The 16,762-nt window shown below is 45.2% G+C and overlaps 2 protein-coding genes and 1 long non-coding RNA gene across 3 annotated transcripts in view; 2 read left to right on the plus strand and 1 right to left on the minus strand.

Annotated features, from left to right (window-relative positions):
* Positions 1 to 16,762, plus strand: part of LOC309863475 (uncharacterized protein) — a 265,681-nt gene that overhangs the window by 94,651 nt on the left and 154,268 nt on the right. The gene's annotated exons all lie outside the window — the stretch shown is intronic.
* The window catches only part of USP46 (ubiquitin specific peptidase 46), a 55,855-nt gene that overhangs the window by 28,842 nt on the left and 10,251 nt on the right, over positions 1 to 16,762 (plus strand). The window contains exon 5 of the mRNA XM_082728336.1: positions 11,610 to 11,686. Coding sequence (XP_082584462.1) covers positions 11,610 to 11,686 — 77 coding nt within the window. The remainder of the gene's footprint in view (positions 1 to 11,609; positions 11,687 to 16,762) is intronic.
* On the minus strand, positions 811 to 6,799 carry LOC309863479. Its single transcript, XR_014311073.1, has 2 exons — positions 5,416 to 6,799; positions 811 to 5,213 (listed from the first exon to the last, which is right to left on the minus strand). It is a non-coding gene; the product is annotated as an uncharacterized lncRNA (long non-coding RNA).

A 16,762-nucleotide genomic window follows, 5' to 3' on the forward strand; every position in this document is an offset into this window, starting at 1 on the left:
CACATTTGCCCAGAGAGAACCGCTTGAACATTTTGAGATACATCCTGCCAAAACATTTTCTACACATACTTTTCTATCTAGAGATCTTTCCTCCCTCCCTTTTCCTTCTGTCCCTTTATATTTTATATTCCAGTAAAATCCAAATGAGTACAGAAGTAGAAGAGTAGAGTAAATCCCATATGGGCATTACTACGACTGTTAACACGCCGGCCCATCTCGATCATTTCTTGTTTTATGCCTCCTCCCCCACCCTTGCCAACCTGGTCATTTTTAAGCAAATCTCAGAAAACTCATCATTTCCTTTATAGTTTCTTCACCACTTTGTTAGCGATCTCTAAAAGGTAAGACATCTTTTTTTTTTTTTTTAAACAAAAGTACTTTACCATTATCACCCCTAAAAATAATTCCTTTACATCGTTATTCCCTTACTGTTCAGGTTTTTCTGATTATGCCATTTTTTTTTTAAGCAGTTGGTTCATTCACATAAGGATCTAAACATCATTCACACACTGCCTCCCGCCAGTTCTGTCTCGTCTAGAAGGTACCGCCCACTGCTCCCCCTCCCTTCCTTTTTTCCTTGCATTTTAGTTACTGAAGAAATCCTGTTTGTCCTGTAGAATTTCCCACATTCTGGAAGCATCCTGTGGTATTCACAGGTACAGTGAGATGGCAGTATGTTCCTGCCGTCCTACTCTGTCTGTAGCTAACCCTCTTGTTTTATATTCCTTTTCCTTTCTTGCCGCCTTTTGTATCCGTGATACTATTTATTTATTTATTTATCTGTGCATCGGCGGTACTGTTAGTTCCAGATTCTCTTAGCGTTTACTCTAGAGACTGCCACATACATCTTTGCCTCAGTTAATTTTTTTTTTTTTTTTTACCACTTCCCCAGCATTGCGAGACCTCGTGGACTACTTCACCTCCGTTTCCTTCTTTTGTTTTATTGTTTTGTGATGGCTCGTGACTTTGAGCATTTAATGTGTTTTAAATCCATTGCCGTCTTTTATTCTTCTTGATACCAAATGTATTTTTAGCCCAACTTCACTCCCTTTTAAACATCAAATACCGGTCTATATTGTAAATATTATAATTTGCAGATTTATAGTCTTTTTTTTCTTTTTTCCCTCTTTTTGATAAGGGAGGATTCGTTCCTTGGCACCGTCTTCACCTCAGCTCTTGAAGCTGCTCCTTCGTCAGGTTCTGCGTGTTGTGTCTCTTCTCCACCCTCCACTTCTCTCAGTCCCCACGGCTCATGCCCCAGCTCAGCAGCTCCCCCTCCACCCCCCTACCCCCCCCCGTCCCCACCCACCCCCCACCAGCTCTTCACTGCCAGTCTCAGCTGAATTGCAGTAACTTCTTGCTGGATTTTCTGCCCTTTCTCTTGCCTCCTCCATGTTACTGTCCTGTCCAACTAATAACAGTCTGTTCTTTGAATATTTGGTGAACTTGTGACTTACTGTTTTGAGTATTTAGTGAACTTGTAACTCAGATGCATCGTTCAGTTTGTCTTGTTTTTTGTCTTCATGTGAATGAAATAATACAGTATGTATTCTTCCATGTACTGTGTTTTGGTTTTGCTTTCCTGTCGAGTATCCCTTTGAGATTCAGCTGTGCTGTTGCGGGATGCGGTCATTCGTTTTCGTTGCTGTATAGTACTCCATGCGTGAATAGGGGCCAGTCCACTAGTTCATCTCACTGTTGGTGGATATTTGATTGTTTCCAGGTTGGGGCAGCCATGAGCAATGCTGCTATGAACATTCCAGTTCATATAATCCAGTGTACATAAATCTCTCTATATATTTTTTTCCCTCTCTATCTATATTTTTTAGGTCCTGTGGTATGCTTATCAGAAAACTTCTTGTCCCATTTTACATGTGGAGCATATGATCATTATTTCTCCACATTGTTGTCTATACCTACTATTCTTAGATGGCTTCACTTTGGGTAATATGGTGGCTGTGGAGCTGAGTCTTAATTTTGTTCTGTAAGTACCCCACCCCCACCCCGCCTCAACTTGCTGCGTAAAAGCACAGATACCGAGGATACAGCGAGAGCCTTGCCTTTCTGGAACTTGGATGTGGAAGGCAGACCTTAACAACAAAAGGAATAGTGAGTTTTGTCACGACGATTGTAAAATGGTGTGAAGGAGCGGTACAGAGTCCCCTGTGAGGTTATGCCACAGGAACCAGAACACTGGGGCGGCGCGTTTCTGTGGTTGCCCAGGAAGCCCGCAGCAGACAGTGTAGCTGGGCCGTCCTTTTCGGCTGTCACGGAAATTGATGTGGTTACTAAAGCCCTTCTGTGGAAAACTTGGTAGGAGTTTTCAGGAAGGCTCACACGAGAGGCATAGTGACATCTGTAGTTTCTTTTTTTAATCTGTGAACAGGTTACTTGATCCCAACAAATGCAAATACTGCGCCCTCAAATAGTTGTGTGGCAGAAACTCTCACCAGCCTGTTACTTTCCTGGGGGCCCAGAGATTCCCTTCAAAACTTTGGGGTGATGACGGGGCACCTGGGTGGCTCAGCCAGTTAAGTGTCTGCCCTCAGCTTGGGTCATGATCTCAGGGCTTCTCCCTCTCCCTCTGCTGCTTGTTATAATGGGATTCCAGCCATTAAAAATACTTGCTTTGTGGAAGAGCAAATGTATGAGTCTGTCTTTATGGAGGATGGCACACTCTGAAAAACCTGTAGTTTTTAATTTTTTTTTTAAGATTTTATTTATTTGGAAGAAAGAGAGCATGTGCGAGGGAAAGGCAGAGGGAGAAGCAGACTCCCCACTGAGCAGGGAGTCCACCGTGGGGCTCGATCCCAGGACCCTGGGATCATGACCAGAGCTGAAGACAGATGCTTAACCAACTGAGCCACCCGGGTGCTCCTGTATTTTTTTTTTTTTTTTGTCTCTTCAAGGGATTAGAGGCAGGAGTTTTCTCTGGAGCTACTTAGGTCATCACCTCCATTTCTTAGATCCTTTAACTGGATGGGTTCCTAGGAGTTATCCAATCCTTCCCTGCCAGTGCTTGCGTCCCTTCTGTGACATCCTAGCCAGTTGGTCACCAGCATCTCCTGTCCTCTGGCCAGAGATGGGGAACTCAATCTCCTGGCGAAGCGTTCCATTTTTAGAAAGCTCTAATTGTTAGGCAGGCCCGCTACTTTCGAAGAAAATACATAGCCTGCAGGCTGTTTTTGAGGACTTAGTGTAAAAGAAGACCTAACATTTAAGTTTTCCTTCACGGGGTGAGAAATATGGGTCCCCCCTTGAGTAATGTCTGGCCCAAGGCAAACAGCCTTTAGATGGTTCTGCTGTGGCAGTGTGCGATCTCACAGTGGGATTCCGCTGTGTGAGGTCCTGAGCTGCTCGTTAGCCCCTGGGGGAGCAGGGGGCCTTGCCACCGTAGCCAGCTCACCCGCCGGTTCCTGCAGTTGAGCAGAGCTCTTTGTGCCAGCCTTCATGCTCTCCGGAAACATGAATTTTTTTCTTCTTGGTCTCACCCTTTGTAAATGTTGCTGGTGATTGCAGTGCAAATGTCAACCGAACGATTTATGGAGACGAACAGTTTCACTCTGCAATACACTTGCAGAGACTGTTTTAAGGGGGTGATTCAGTACACACTCGCCCATGTAACCTTGATCAGGGCGCTTCAGGGCTGCAGCATGGGGACTTCCCAGCCTAGCCTCGGTGCTTCTTCGGCTGTTCCTCGCATGGTTCCTAAGATTTGAGGGGCCACTTGGAGCTTAATTTTGTTGTGGTGCTTGTTGTTAATTTCCCCCCGTTCCATGTAAGCTGAGTTTCTGCTTTGCAAACCTGTGGCTTTTAGTGCCTCCTGGAGGCTTTAAGGCACATTTAAATCTGTCACTGGAGCCAAAGTCGATCTAAGGAGCTGCTTTATTAAGTGCCAATTGTACGGCTCCTCCTTGCTGCATTTGCAGAGGTTAAAATGGATTTAGTAGAGCTTCTGAGCCCTTTAGACATGAGGAGTGGGGACGGGCGAAGTGGCCGGGTGAGTTCACTGAAACATGACTCTGCGTCCCTCAGGTGGGCTGTCGTTCCCGCCTTCCCTAAGCCCACTGCTCTGTCACACTGCTCTGAGACAGCATATTTTCAGTTCCTGGCTGATCATCGTGCAACAGCCGCTTGGCCACCTTTTCTGCTGCGCCAAGGAAAGGAGTCTGGGGATTCGAAGCACATTTGAATATGATGTTAATTACTCAGGACCTTTGGAAAGCTCGTGATTTGTAGGTAGGTATGTCCCACATACTAATTTGCCCTATTAGTTGATTTGTAATTAATTAAATAAAAGGAAGAACAGGTAAGGTCACTTAATTTTCCTAGATACCTTTTAAGCTAGTTTTGGGGGAACTCCATGCCCAGAACTAGGGAGAAGAAAGAATAAGACGTAGCCCTTGCTTGCTGAGAGTATTGGAGTCTTAGTGACATATATGTTTCCTTGGAGACAAGCTGTATTTTCACTTAGACCAGAATGAGATCCTTGTGTGTGGGAAGAAAATGGTTTCATTATCTGGCAGCTTTCTGGGGAGAGAGAAAGGCAAAAAAGAAATAGAAAAAAAATTGCGCGATCACCCATTGTTTTTGACTGTATCAGTCTGAGTCAGAGGGAGAGAAAAATCCTAAAGGAAGGGTTTAGAGCCCCATGTTCAAATCTGCCAAGGGAGTGATCTCCCTGAGCGGTGTTTGCTCACACTCTAAATTCTGGAAGCAGTTTACATTGGGCACTAGGGGAAGGTACAGTAACTTTTTTCATTCAGTTAATTAGGTTTGTACCTTTTTCCATTTCCTAGAATAATTAAGAAGAGAAAAGATTTGTGTCCATCAGGAGACAATGTTTCTTTGTCTGTGCACCCTTCCGGTAAAAGCTTTCCTGGAACCTGATCTTCGCTCTCTAAGTTACATATGACTTCAGTTGGCTCTGATTCTTTTATTTTCTCCTAGAGAAGGACCATTTAGGTTTAAAAAGTTTTACTCATTAAAAAATAAAATACCTATGGATTATCTTTTACAAATCGGACACAGGAATGTATAAAAAGAAAATCATTTATAATTCTGCTATCAGATGCCACCATTGGATATTACAAATCTTTCCATTTGTTCAGTTACACGGTCATGCATTTAGTAAATATTTATTGGGTCCCCACTAAATGCTGGAAATTATTTTATGCACAAGGGATGTAGCATTTAAAACAGAAGGGGGGCACCTGGGTGGCTCAGTGGGTTAAAGCCTCTGCCTTCGGCTCAGGTCATGATCCCAGGGTCCTGGGATCGAGCCCCACATCGGGCTCTCTGCTCTGCGGAAAGCCTGCTTCCTCCTCTCTCTCTCTTTGCCTGCCTCTCTGCCTACTTGTGATCTGTCAAATAAATAAATTAAAAAGATCTTTAAAAAAAAAAAAAAAAAAAAACAGAAGGGGCGCCTGGGTGGCTTAGTCGATTTAGTGACGGCCTTCAGCTCTGGTTATGATCGCAGGGTCCTGGGATTGAGCCCCACATCGGGCTCCCTGCTCGGCAGAGAGCCTGCTTCTCCCTCTCCCTCTGCCTGCTGCTCTGCCTACTTGTGCTCTCTTGCTCTCTGTTAAGTAAATAAATAAATAAAATCTTAAAAAAAAAAAACAAACAGAAAAGGTAGTCCCTGCTCTTCTGTTTACCAAATATGCACATTTAAAGCTACATGTTTTCCTTTAAGCACTGCTTTAGCCGCATCCCACAAATTCTGATTTTTTTTTCATTGTTAGTTCAAAATGTTTTCTAATTTTTCTTGTGCTTTTTTCCCATGACCCATGTATTACTTAGAAGTATGTTCTTTAAGTTGCAATTATTTAGGGTTTTCCTAGATAGCTTAATTTGATTGACTTCAGATTTAATTCCGCGTGGCTCGGGAATGTATTCTGTATTGTTTCAGTCTTTTAAAATTTACAGTGACATGTTTTATATCCCAGCACATGGATGATCCCAGTAAGTGTACTTTAAAACAAGGTCTCTCAGCCTTGGAACTCTTACTCTTTAAAGTCGGATCATTCTTCGTTGTGTGTTCCTGCCCTGCCCATCACAGGATGCTTAGCAACATCTAGCACACCTACTAGACACCAGTAGCAGCCCCCAGGAGGTGACAGCGGAAATGTGTCCAGACATTACCACATGTCCCTCGGAAGGAAACGTTTCCCTTGTTGAGAACCCCGGGGTCAAACAGAATATATACTTTGTAGCTATAGAGTTCTTCAGATTTCCCATGTTTTCCTTGATTTCCCCCTAGCCTTTCTGTTAGTTGCTGAGAAAGAGGGATTAAAATAACCTAACTGTGATTGTGGGGGGTGCCTGGGGGATACAGTTGATTATGCATCCGGACTCTTGGTTTCAGCTCAGGTCATGAGACTGAGCCCATTGTTGGGGTCCATACTCAGCGAGGAGTCTGCTTGAGAGTCTTTGTCCCTCTGCCCCTCCCACTCATGCCGTGTCTCTCTCTCAATTAAATAAACCTTAAAAACAACTTAACTACAATGGTGGGATAATTTTATTTCTTTCTGTCAGGTTTTGCTTCATGAACGTTTTACCTTTTTATTTTTTAAAGATTGTTTAAGATTAGAGAGGGGTGCCTGTGGCTCAGTGGGTTAAATAAAGCCTATGCCTTCGGCTCAGGTCATGATCCCAGGGTCCTGGGATCGAGTCCCACATCAGGCTCTCTGCTCAGTGGGGAGCCTGCTTCCTCCTCTCTCTCTCTCTGCCTGCCTCTCTGCCTACTTATGATCTCTCTCTGTCCAATAAATAAATAAAATCTTAAAAAAAAAAAAAAGATTATTTAAGAGAGAGAGAGAGCAGGGGGAGGGGCAGAGAAAGGGAGAGAGACTCCTGAGTCAGACTCTTCACAGAGCACGGAGCCCAATGCAGGGCTTGATCCCAGGACCCCGAGACCATGACCTGGGCCAAAATCAGGAGTTGGCCACCCAGCTGACTGAGCCATCCACCCAGGCACCCGCCTTTTTTTTTTTTTTTTTTTTTTTTTGTAAGATTTATCTATCTTAGAGCATGAGTTGGGGGTTGGGGAGGAGAATGAATCACAGATTTCTCCACTGAGTGTGGAGCCTGACAAGACAACACCGGGCTCAGTCTCACAACCCATGAGATCCCAACCTGAGCCAAAATCCTGAGTCAGTCACTCAACTGACTGAGCCACCCCAGCGCCCCCTCTTACTTTTTAAAAAAGCAGCTTTATTGATGTATAGCTTATATGCCATAAATTTCATCCTCTCCATAATTTTTAAAGTAATGTGGTGAGTTGTGCAGTTATCATCATCATCCAGTTTTTTCTAATTTTTATTGGAATCCATATTCCAGTTTTAAAACATTTAAAACATTTCTGTTACCCCAGTACGATCCCTTACACCTAGCCAGTAATCTCTGTGGCAAGCCTCAGGCCACCACTCATGTTTATTCCATTAATGTTTAATGTAGTTACTGGTATGGGTGGGTTTGGGGCTCCCACTTTATTATTTGTTTTCTATTGATTTCCCCTCTTTTTTTTTTTTTTTGTTTTTATATTCCTCCTCCTTTGCTTTTTTTGAAAAAATATTAACATATATACATATATATTTGTATAAACAATTCCATTTTAGTCTTCCTTTTAATATGTGTTTGTGTGTGTATTGTTTGGGTGTTTCTCTAGAGATCATAATATACATTCCTTACTCCTCACGGTCCACATATAGTTAATAATGTTACTATTTCCTATAAAACAGCTTGTAACCATACAGGTGTATATTCCTTCTGCCTGTCCCTGCCTTACTGTGTCCTTATGCTGTAGCTGTTGTATGTATTACATTTATGTATATTACAAACCCCACAGGGCAGTGTCAAAATTACTGTTGTTTCTTCTTTCCTGAAGATCTGGATTTCCATCTGGTATCATTTCCCTTTGGCTTGAAGAACTTCCTTTAACGTTTTATTTGCAGTGCAGGTCTTTTAATAATGAATTCTCCTTAATTTGTCTCCATTCTTGAAGGATCAATTTATGGCCAATTGACAGTTTTTTCTTTTGACACATTAAAGATGTTTTCCTTCTGTCTCTGTCCCCCATGATTTCTGATGCAACATCAGCTCCCACTTGAACCATTCTTTTGTAATACGTCATTCTTCTCTCAATGTTTTTAAGATTTGCTTTTTACTCTTGACTTGTTACCGTTTGATTATGATGTGCCTTGGCTAACCTTCTTTGTATTTATCCTACCTGGTGTTTGTTGAGGATCTTGAACCTACAAATGTATGTCTTTCAGCAAATGAGGAAATATTTTGCCATTATTTTCCAAATAGCTTTTCTGCTCTATTCTCTTTCCTCTTCTGAGACTCCAGTTATAAATATGGTATTTTCTAATAGTTTTCTGAGTATCTGTTAATATTTATTTCTTTTTTCCTTTATTCTCCTTGGATAATTTTCTGTCGATTTGTCTTTAAGTCCACTTTTTCTTTCCTTTGTCATTTTCCAGTTCATTGTCAAGTCCATCTGGTATATTAATTTTTCACTTCTGGAATTTCCCTTTCTTTCTTTCTTTCTTTCTTTCTTTCTTTCTTTCTTTCTTTCTTCTTCTCTGCTGAGATTTCTTATCTGCTAAAAAAATAATTGTGTCTGCTAATTTCAACAACTGCATCCTCTGAGGACTGGTTTCAGTTGTCTTAAGAATATCTCCCATTAACTAGGTGATGGACACTGGGGAGGGTATGTGATATAATGAGCACTGGGTATATATAAGACTGATGAATCACAGCCCTGTACCCCAAAACAAATAATGCATTCTGTGTTAATTAAAAAAGTAAAAGACTGTCTCCCATTTTCCTAGTTCTTCACACATTTTATAAGTTTGAATGTTATCTAGGACACTGAGGATGTAAAACTTGAGACAACTCTGGGTTCTGTTATTTTTCTTCAGTGAGTGTTTTGTTTTCTTGAGTCCTGACAGGCGGTTCATCTTGGCTGCACTCAAACTACAAATCCCGTTTCTTAGGCAGCAGACCCTTGGTCAGCCCTTTCGTCTCTGGCTGAGTTGCTGAGTCTACTCTGTGCATAGGTGGTTGAGTGGGCAATCAGAAGTGTTGGGAGTCGCCCAGAGTTGGGAATACCCGCTGAGATTCCAACCTCTGTGGCCCATAGACATGGTTTCCCAGACTTAGTTTTCTGGTTCCAAGACCAGACAGACTGCATTTGTTCCCCTCCAGATGCCCAGGTAAAGGCTATGAAACCATGAACTTAATCTGTGCAACTCTTCTCCCCGTCTGTGTTTGTTCTCCAGGACCTTCAGGTAGCTACTTGTATTTACAGGTAGCTGAGTTTCATAGCTTTCTGGAGGAGTGTAGGAATGGCCAGATCTTAGTCATTACCAGAGCCAGTCTTTCATTTTAGTGAGGGAGAGTCAGACAGTAAAATAATACAAATGAGATATTTATAATATGAAGTCATTGTATGGTTATCTGTTGCTTTGTTACAATCCACCCCAAAACTCTGAGACTTAAATCAATGTCATTTATTACAATTTCTTCAACTCTGGGGTAGCCGAAGGCCCCCTGGTCTAGGCTGGACCTGCGCTGAACTTGTGTGTTAGTATTTCAGCAGGCTCACTCCTGTATCTGCAGGCTGCCTAGGCATTTTGCTCTAGACCGGGCTTGGCTGGGGCACCCTGGTGAGAACAGCTCTCTTTCATGGGCCTCTCATCTTCTTCCTGGGCATAGCGGACCAGCCTGGGGGCCCTTGGGAGGCTCAGTTGGTTGAGCGGCTGCCTTTGGCTCTGGTCATCATCTTGGAGATCCTGAGATCAAGCCCCATGTCGGGCTTCCTGCTCAGTGGGGAGTCTGCTTCTCCCTCTCCCTCTGCCTCTCCCACCTCCCCACCTCTTAGGCACACACTTTCTCAAATAAATAAAATCTTACCCCCCCCCCCCCACACACACATTGGGCTAACTTGGGCTTGTCTTTCTTATGGTGACAACAGAAATGCAAGAGAGCAATTTCATAAATGCCTGTTCAAGCTTCTGCTTATGACATGTCCTCTAATATCCCACTGGCCAAAGCAGGTCGTATGGCTGAACTCAGAATCAGGATGAGAAACACATCTCTTGATGAGAGGATCTGTAAAGTCCTCCAGCAAAGAAGCCAGTGTAGGCAGTGGCAAATATTTGGGCCTTTCATGCATTCTGCAATAGCAGTAACAAGTGCCATTTACCAAAAAAAGGCAGAATGACGAAGTGTGTGTATGTGTGTAAGGGCATGTGTGTGTATGTGTAAATGTATACATGCCTTTTTTATACAAAACTGGAGGTCAATTCTATAAGGATGTATAGCCTGTGTATTAATTTAATATGATGCAATACCACCAGGTAGTAAACCGTTCCCAGCTCTTGGCTCATTTGAGGCCATTTGCAATGTTTGTACCCCTCCCCGACTTACTGAGTGTTTACCTTTGAAAGCACCTTACATGTATTATTTTATCTTTACAACAACCTGATGAATATCTACTCTTACAGTCCCCACTTTATAGATGAGGAGACTGAGGCACTGCAAGGCTGAGTAAGTGGCCTGCGGTCATTCAATGCGTAAGTGGCAGAGACCGGAGATGAAACTGGGAAGTGTGTCTCCGCACCCTTTGTTGTGTGCAGTAATGAAAGTATAAGAGATTGTGTCTGTGTTCTGAGTATTTCTTTAGAAAGTGGCCTAACAGTGGAGTATCGGGTCATAGAGTGGTTGTCCCACTTAAAGAAGTGTTTTCTCACTTTTCTGCCGATTGATTGAGCACTTCAAGGTCATTGCTGAGCTAGTCTGTCCCTCCCACAGCAAGGAAGTCAAATGCTAGGCTTGCCAGTGAACTGCTGGAATGCTGGCCGTTTGTAACTCCATGAACTTCAGCGAGTTGGAATGCCAGGCTTGGTGTGGTCTAAACAGTGGGCGCCGAGGCACAGCTGGGCCGGGGAGCCAGCTCCCGAAGGGTGGCCCGCATGAGCCAGTGCTCCAGGCCAGCTCCAGGTCCCACTGATCACAGACAGCTCAGGGCTCTGCCGTGAAGGCCAGATGAAGGCCATTCCCCAGCTGGGGGAGGGGACAGGTGCACCTGCGGCCAGTGTGACCTCCAGCCCGGCCCCTGTTATCTCCCTGGCCTCATACATACTCCTGCAGGAGTGATTTCAGGGGACTGGCTGAAGGCACCGCCCACGGCCTCACAGAGATTGGCCCTCAGAGTAGGGAGTTTTAGAAGTCTCTTGTCTTTTTTCCATTTTTTCTCCTTCTGCCAGTTTGGGGTCTATGGGTGTTTTGTCTGATTCTTCCTACTTTGAAACGATGGGAAAAATGAACGGAGAGGAAGCGAAATCTGGTTGAGTGTGAATTATTGAAAGTTCTGAAAGAAAGCTGGAACAGGAATACAGGTACATTGAGAATTTGGGGCTTTCTCTAGATGGGGTTATTTTCAGTATAAGTTGTTGCCAGTGAGCATACAAAACCACGCATGACTACGCCGGTGGTTTTGGGTTTTAGTTGCCTATAAGCATTGAGAATTTTATCTACTGTATCTATTATATATTTTGTACCTAATCTTTTTTTTTTTTTTCCTTTCTTCTTTGCTTCAGGTTAGTAGCAAAGATGAAGATTTTCTTGACCTTTCTGTCGATGTGGAGCAGAATACATCTATTACCCACTGTCTGAGGTAACCTCCTGAATTCTGACCATGATCTGAGCTTTTGATCAGGCCAGTAAATATGTGGGGGGAAAATACTGTATTTCCTCGGGAGGTAATCTTCCTTTCAGTTAAACCCATATAATCCTATTATTTTCTATTTCTTCTTTCCCAAGAGAGATTAAAAATAAGTATATGTGGTGTAGAGAAGAAGGATCATGCTAAGAAGAAAGAGGATCAAGTCATTAGTCCTTAAGTTTAAAAATAAGTTTTAATCTTTAATACAGATGTGGGCTTTGGCTTTCATCGGTGTCTCTCTCTCTCGTGTTTGTCTCTGACACACATGATTAACACACGCTACCCATGCCTACCATTACTCTTTCTAAGCCAATTTAAAAGATTACGTACTTTTGAGTTGAGAACCAGTGGGGGAACCGTCTCTTCCTCCGCCTTACAGTGTTCTGTGGAGATGAGTGATGAAAAGATATGCCTCCTTGTCAAGACCGAGAGAAGGTACGAAACCCGGAGGGCAGAACGCCACCTGCCCAGGATTTCCAGGCGTATTGTGTGTTGACTTGAACATTGGAAATGTGCCCAGAGGCGATGCAGAAACGTGATTCTGTTTCCCTTCCATCCCTTCCCCTTCCACACCCCAACCCCCTACCCCCGCCCTGCTTTTGTGAGGGCTTAGAAGCAGCCCAGCTCTGCTCTAGACACTGGGCACGGAGGAGCAAGCCTCAGACACATTGAGGCTCTCACAGCCCTTACATTCTAGGAGGACTCCACAGGTGATGATCGGTGCCCTGAAGGACGTTAAATAGGTCTCCAGAGTGCTTGGTTGTGCGGATGCCAGGCGGGACCTCATGGTCAGGGCCGGCCTCCTGTTGCTTAAGGTACCATAGCTTGGACATTGTCTAGTGTCTGACGAGGCACAGTGGATCTTTATCGATGGTGATTGAGTGACGGAAGTGTCATTTCAGGAGTTCAGGTAACTTGGAACCTTTCAGAAGGAGAGCTTAAGGGGACTGGCGGTGGTGGTTGGCTGTTAGAACGTCGTCTTGTGGGGCGATGGCACCAACGCCAACACAGAAGAGCTTCTTGGCTCCTGCGCCTGGTGTTGTGTCATGTGAGTGGGTGTTGGGGGCGCTGATTGCTCTCTGGTTTCCCAGGGCCCCCTCGGCTCCCTGCACTGATGAGCTAGTTACATGGCGTTTCCCGCGGGTGTGGCACACCAGCTCATGTGTCCAAGTGCCTCAGGTCCAGGTGTCTAGGACGAGTGTGTTAACTCTTTGTTGGCAAAGTGTTTTGTAGGCCAGGGTGGCCTTTGTTGTGGAAGATTCTGTGTAAGCATGGGTCCCTGATAGTCCTGTGACAGGAAGCCATCTCTGATTTCCCCAAGGTGTAATGATCACAGGCAATGGAAAAAGCCATGGTTTTGCCAACTTCAGCTGCACGTGAAAGAATGGGAGGAAAGATACTACTTGCCTATTCCCTCACTGTTTGTTTGGGTTTTTTTTTTTCCCAAACACGTTGATGTTAGGGAGAATTTGGTTAGGTTGACTACTTCTCCTCCCTTCTAAGAAATTCCTGGGCTGCTCAGAAGGACAGATGGCTGGCAGTGGCTGTAGCTTTGAGATCTGTCAGCCAGGTAAAGGGCTGACTGGTGAATTAGGATTGTAATCTTCAGGGAAACTTGTTATGAAGAAATGTAACTCAGATTTATGTTACCTTGATTGATTGATTGGTTGATTGATGAGTGGATTTGAGAAATGTGTGTATTGGTCATGCCTGCATGAGGAAGGCAGGCTGGGGACATTTGAAGATGTTGAAGCTGGGGTAGGAGAGTATGAAGGAGCTTTGGAATGCCTTTTTCTTTTTTTTAATTTTTTAATATTTTTCAAGATTGTTTCATTCCAGAGAGAGCGAGTGAGCAGGGGAAGGGACAGAGGGCGGGGAGAGAGAGAGAATCTCATAGACTCCCCCAAGCACGGACAAGAGACTCGATCTCACGACCCTGAGTTCTTGACCTGAGCCAAACCAAGAGTGGGACAGTCAATGGACTGAGCTATCCAGGCGCCCCTGGATGCTTTTTAAACTACATTAGATTTGACTGACTTACCCACACCTGCCTTCACAGGTGCCTGACATCTCACCTCTCCAACGGGAAGACTGGGCTAGGCTGGGTGTTGCCCCTCACCCTCACACTCCCAGGGTTTGGGGCTGGGAGTGACCGCTTTCTAACCTATCCCCGGAGAACAAAGTGCTGAGAAAGGCCCAGGAATCAGTGATGCCCGGCTGACCCATTAGCGTTTTCCATCTGAGGACAAAGAGAAGGGATGAGTACAGTCATTTTGGGGGTGGGGGTGGGGAGTCCCCTTTCATGGTTCAGTTTGGTTTGCATTCTTAAGGGTTTGTTTTTAAAATTAGAACTGTGAATTTCCTTCTTACCATGTCTGCATTTGTCTTCTGATGTGATATGTTACCTTTCTTTCATTTTGATGGCCAAAAAGAAGTTAAAAATCGAGCTGAAATTGTAGGATTTGAATGTAAGGTCTCTGCCACCTCCTTCCAGATGATTAATTCCATTATAGTTTCCTGGCTTTTGTCCCAGAGGAATGATGAAGTAAGCAGTGGTTACAGTCAGGGAACAGGGCTACGAAGCTGAACTAGAATCCTCACATTTCAAATTTCAGGACTGTCTAGGCAGGGTGAGCCATCTGTATCGCAAGTGAATACCCAGGATGTTTTTTCTTTTCTTCTTTTTGAAAAGCTCAAGGATGGCCTCAGGCAGAAACTTCAGATACGTGAAGTTTATCTTAATTATCCTTCCGTGGCCTTCTGGGTATTTTTTGCAGTTCGCTCCAGTGCCCGAGTTCCCTCCCCGCGGCTCCTTCACAGAAACCTCCTCTTCAAGGGTTGTTCGGAAGCCACTCTCCCTTGCCTTGTCCTCCTCGTATTTAAAGTGCCGGCTCTCCCGGTGCCGGGGAGGTCCGCTGGGAGGGAAGTAGCTCTTCATTCTCCCGTAGCTCTGTTTGAAAAATGGATCTTCTCTAAAACGAGTTCCTTTTCTACTTACTTTGAGAAGCCTCTTTTAAGTCCCCTCTGCCTGACTTATTTCACTTAGCACTGCACTCTCCAGCTCGGTCCATGTTGATGGAAATGGCAAGATTTCATTCTTTCTTATGGCTGAGTAATACACACATAGCGCCCCTCCCCCCAGGTCTTCTTTACCCATTCATCTACCGGTGGACACTTGGGCTGCTTCCACAATTTGGCCCTGGCTGTATTCAACTTCAATGAGCCTAGGCCTCTATTTTTTAAAAGATTTAATTTATTTATTTGACAGAGAGAGAGATCACAAGTAGGCAGAGAGGCAGGCAGAGAGAGAGATGGGAAAGCAGGCTCCCTGCTGAGCAGAGAGCCCAATGCGGGCCCCGATCCCAGGACCCTGGGACCATGACCTGAGCCGAAGGCAGAGGCTTTAACCCACTGAGCCACCCAGGCGACCTAGTCCTCTATTTTTAATTAATTTTCTACGTGATTCTAATACCACCGAAGTTTGAGATCTGCTGCTCAGATAGTGGTCCATGGGCTAGCATCACTGACGCCCCCGGGAGCTCATTAGAACAGCATCTTAGTCTTCCCCAAGAACGAATGAGCGAACCAGGATCTGCATGTTGACGAGATCTCTGGGTGGCACAGGTGCATGTCGAGGCTGACAAAGAAACTGGGAACAGTGGCTGCTCACACTTCCAGGCGTATTGGAACCACCCGCTCCAGCCAGAGAGCTTCTGTGTGATTGAGTGGGGGCCAGGGGAGGGACTAGGCACTGAGATTGCTTTGAAAGCTCCCCAGGTCATTCTCAGGGGCAACCAGGAGAACTTCTGGTGTTGCCGATGTCAGCCTTAGAACAAAGCTTCCCACCTGGTGCACCCCAGGAAGGAGGTTACTGATGTCTCTGGATTCCCCTCAGCTTCTGGGAGGGGAGGGCAGAGCAGCTGTACTCAGTTACCTGCTGGGGTCAGCCCCTTCTCCTGACCTAGCCTCATTGTCCCATTCTCCACCCACAGATGCCCTGGGAGCGTTATTGTGTCCCACTAAGGAGTGGGTTGGGGGGGTCGGTGAGCCTCCAGCAGCTGGGGTGGGGCAGGATGGTGGTTATTTGTAAATTGGGCCTTTCAAGTAAATACTAACTTTGGTATATTTCCACCTATTTGGGTCTGCAAATACTTCAGGGCACTTTCTTTGAAGAGCAAGAGTAGAAAGTGTGTAATTCCTTATTTGCTGTGGGGCTTGCCTTAATGATTCTGGTTCTTCAGCTGGGTGCAGAGGTGCGTCTGTGGTGGACAACCCAACGATGTGCAGCTCCACCGTCACGCAGACTCTCCTCTCCCCCCCCCTGCCCCCGACCCACCAGCTCCACCCCAATCCTGTGTAGGCCAAGAACAGCATTCGCTTTCGTTACCTCGCTGAAGAGTTAGCCTGTGTTCATTCAGCTAAGTCTGAGTCTCCATTAGGCCCCAAGCACCTGAGATCTGCGAGTTGAGTTTAATTGCCTCCTAAATTGTTTTCTGGCCTCTTAGCCCCTCTGGTCCTTCCTCCATAGTGCTACCAGAAATGGTATTTCTCAAGAAGCACTGATTATGTCTTTTCCTTGCTGAGACCTGTTAGTGGAATTCTAGAGCCACGGGGTCTGCACCAGCTTCTAGGACACAATCCGCACCTCGCCTCCATGTCCCTGTGGGGCAGCAGTCCTTCTGTCTGGAATCCTGGACTGTTACCCACCCGGCACACTTTCCCTGAGAACCTGACTTCGGCATCACCCCTTGGAAATGGCGTGCATCACCCCAGTTCAGGTTCATTTCTCCTTCCTCGGTGCTTTCCCCTGGACTTGATACACTTGCTTCTGTCTTCACTCAGCCCACAGATGGAGTGCCTTGGTGCTTTGGGCCTGTCCTCAGGGGTGGGGACATGGCAGTGAGTGAGACAGATGGAAGGAACCACTGCCCACAGAGGAGGCAAGTGATCAAGTAAATAGGAGGAGAGTTTCGGACGGTGCTGAGTGCTCAGAAGAGAGCGAGACAGCCAACAGGGTAAAGGCTGGTG

The sequence above is a fragment of the Mustela nivalis genome, assembly GCF_964662115.1.
Source record: "Mustela nivalis genome assembly, chromosome: 4".
In the NCBI taxonomy this organism is placed as follows: domain Eukaryota; kingdom Metazoa; phylum Chordata; class Mammalia; order Carnivora; family Mustelidae; genus Mustela; species Mustela nivalis.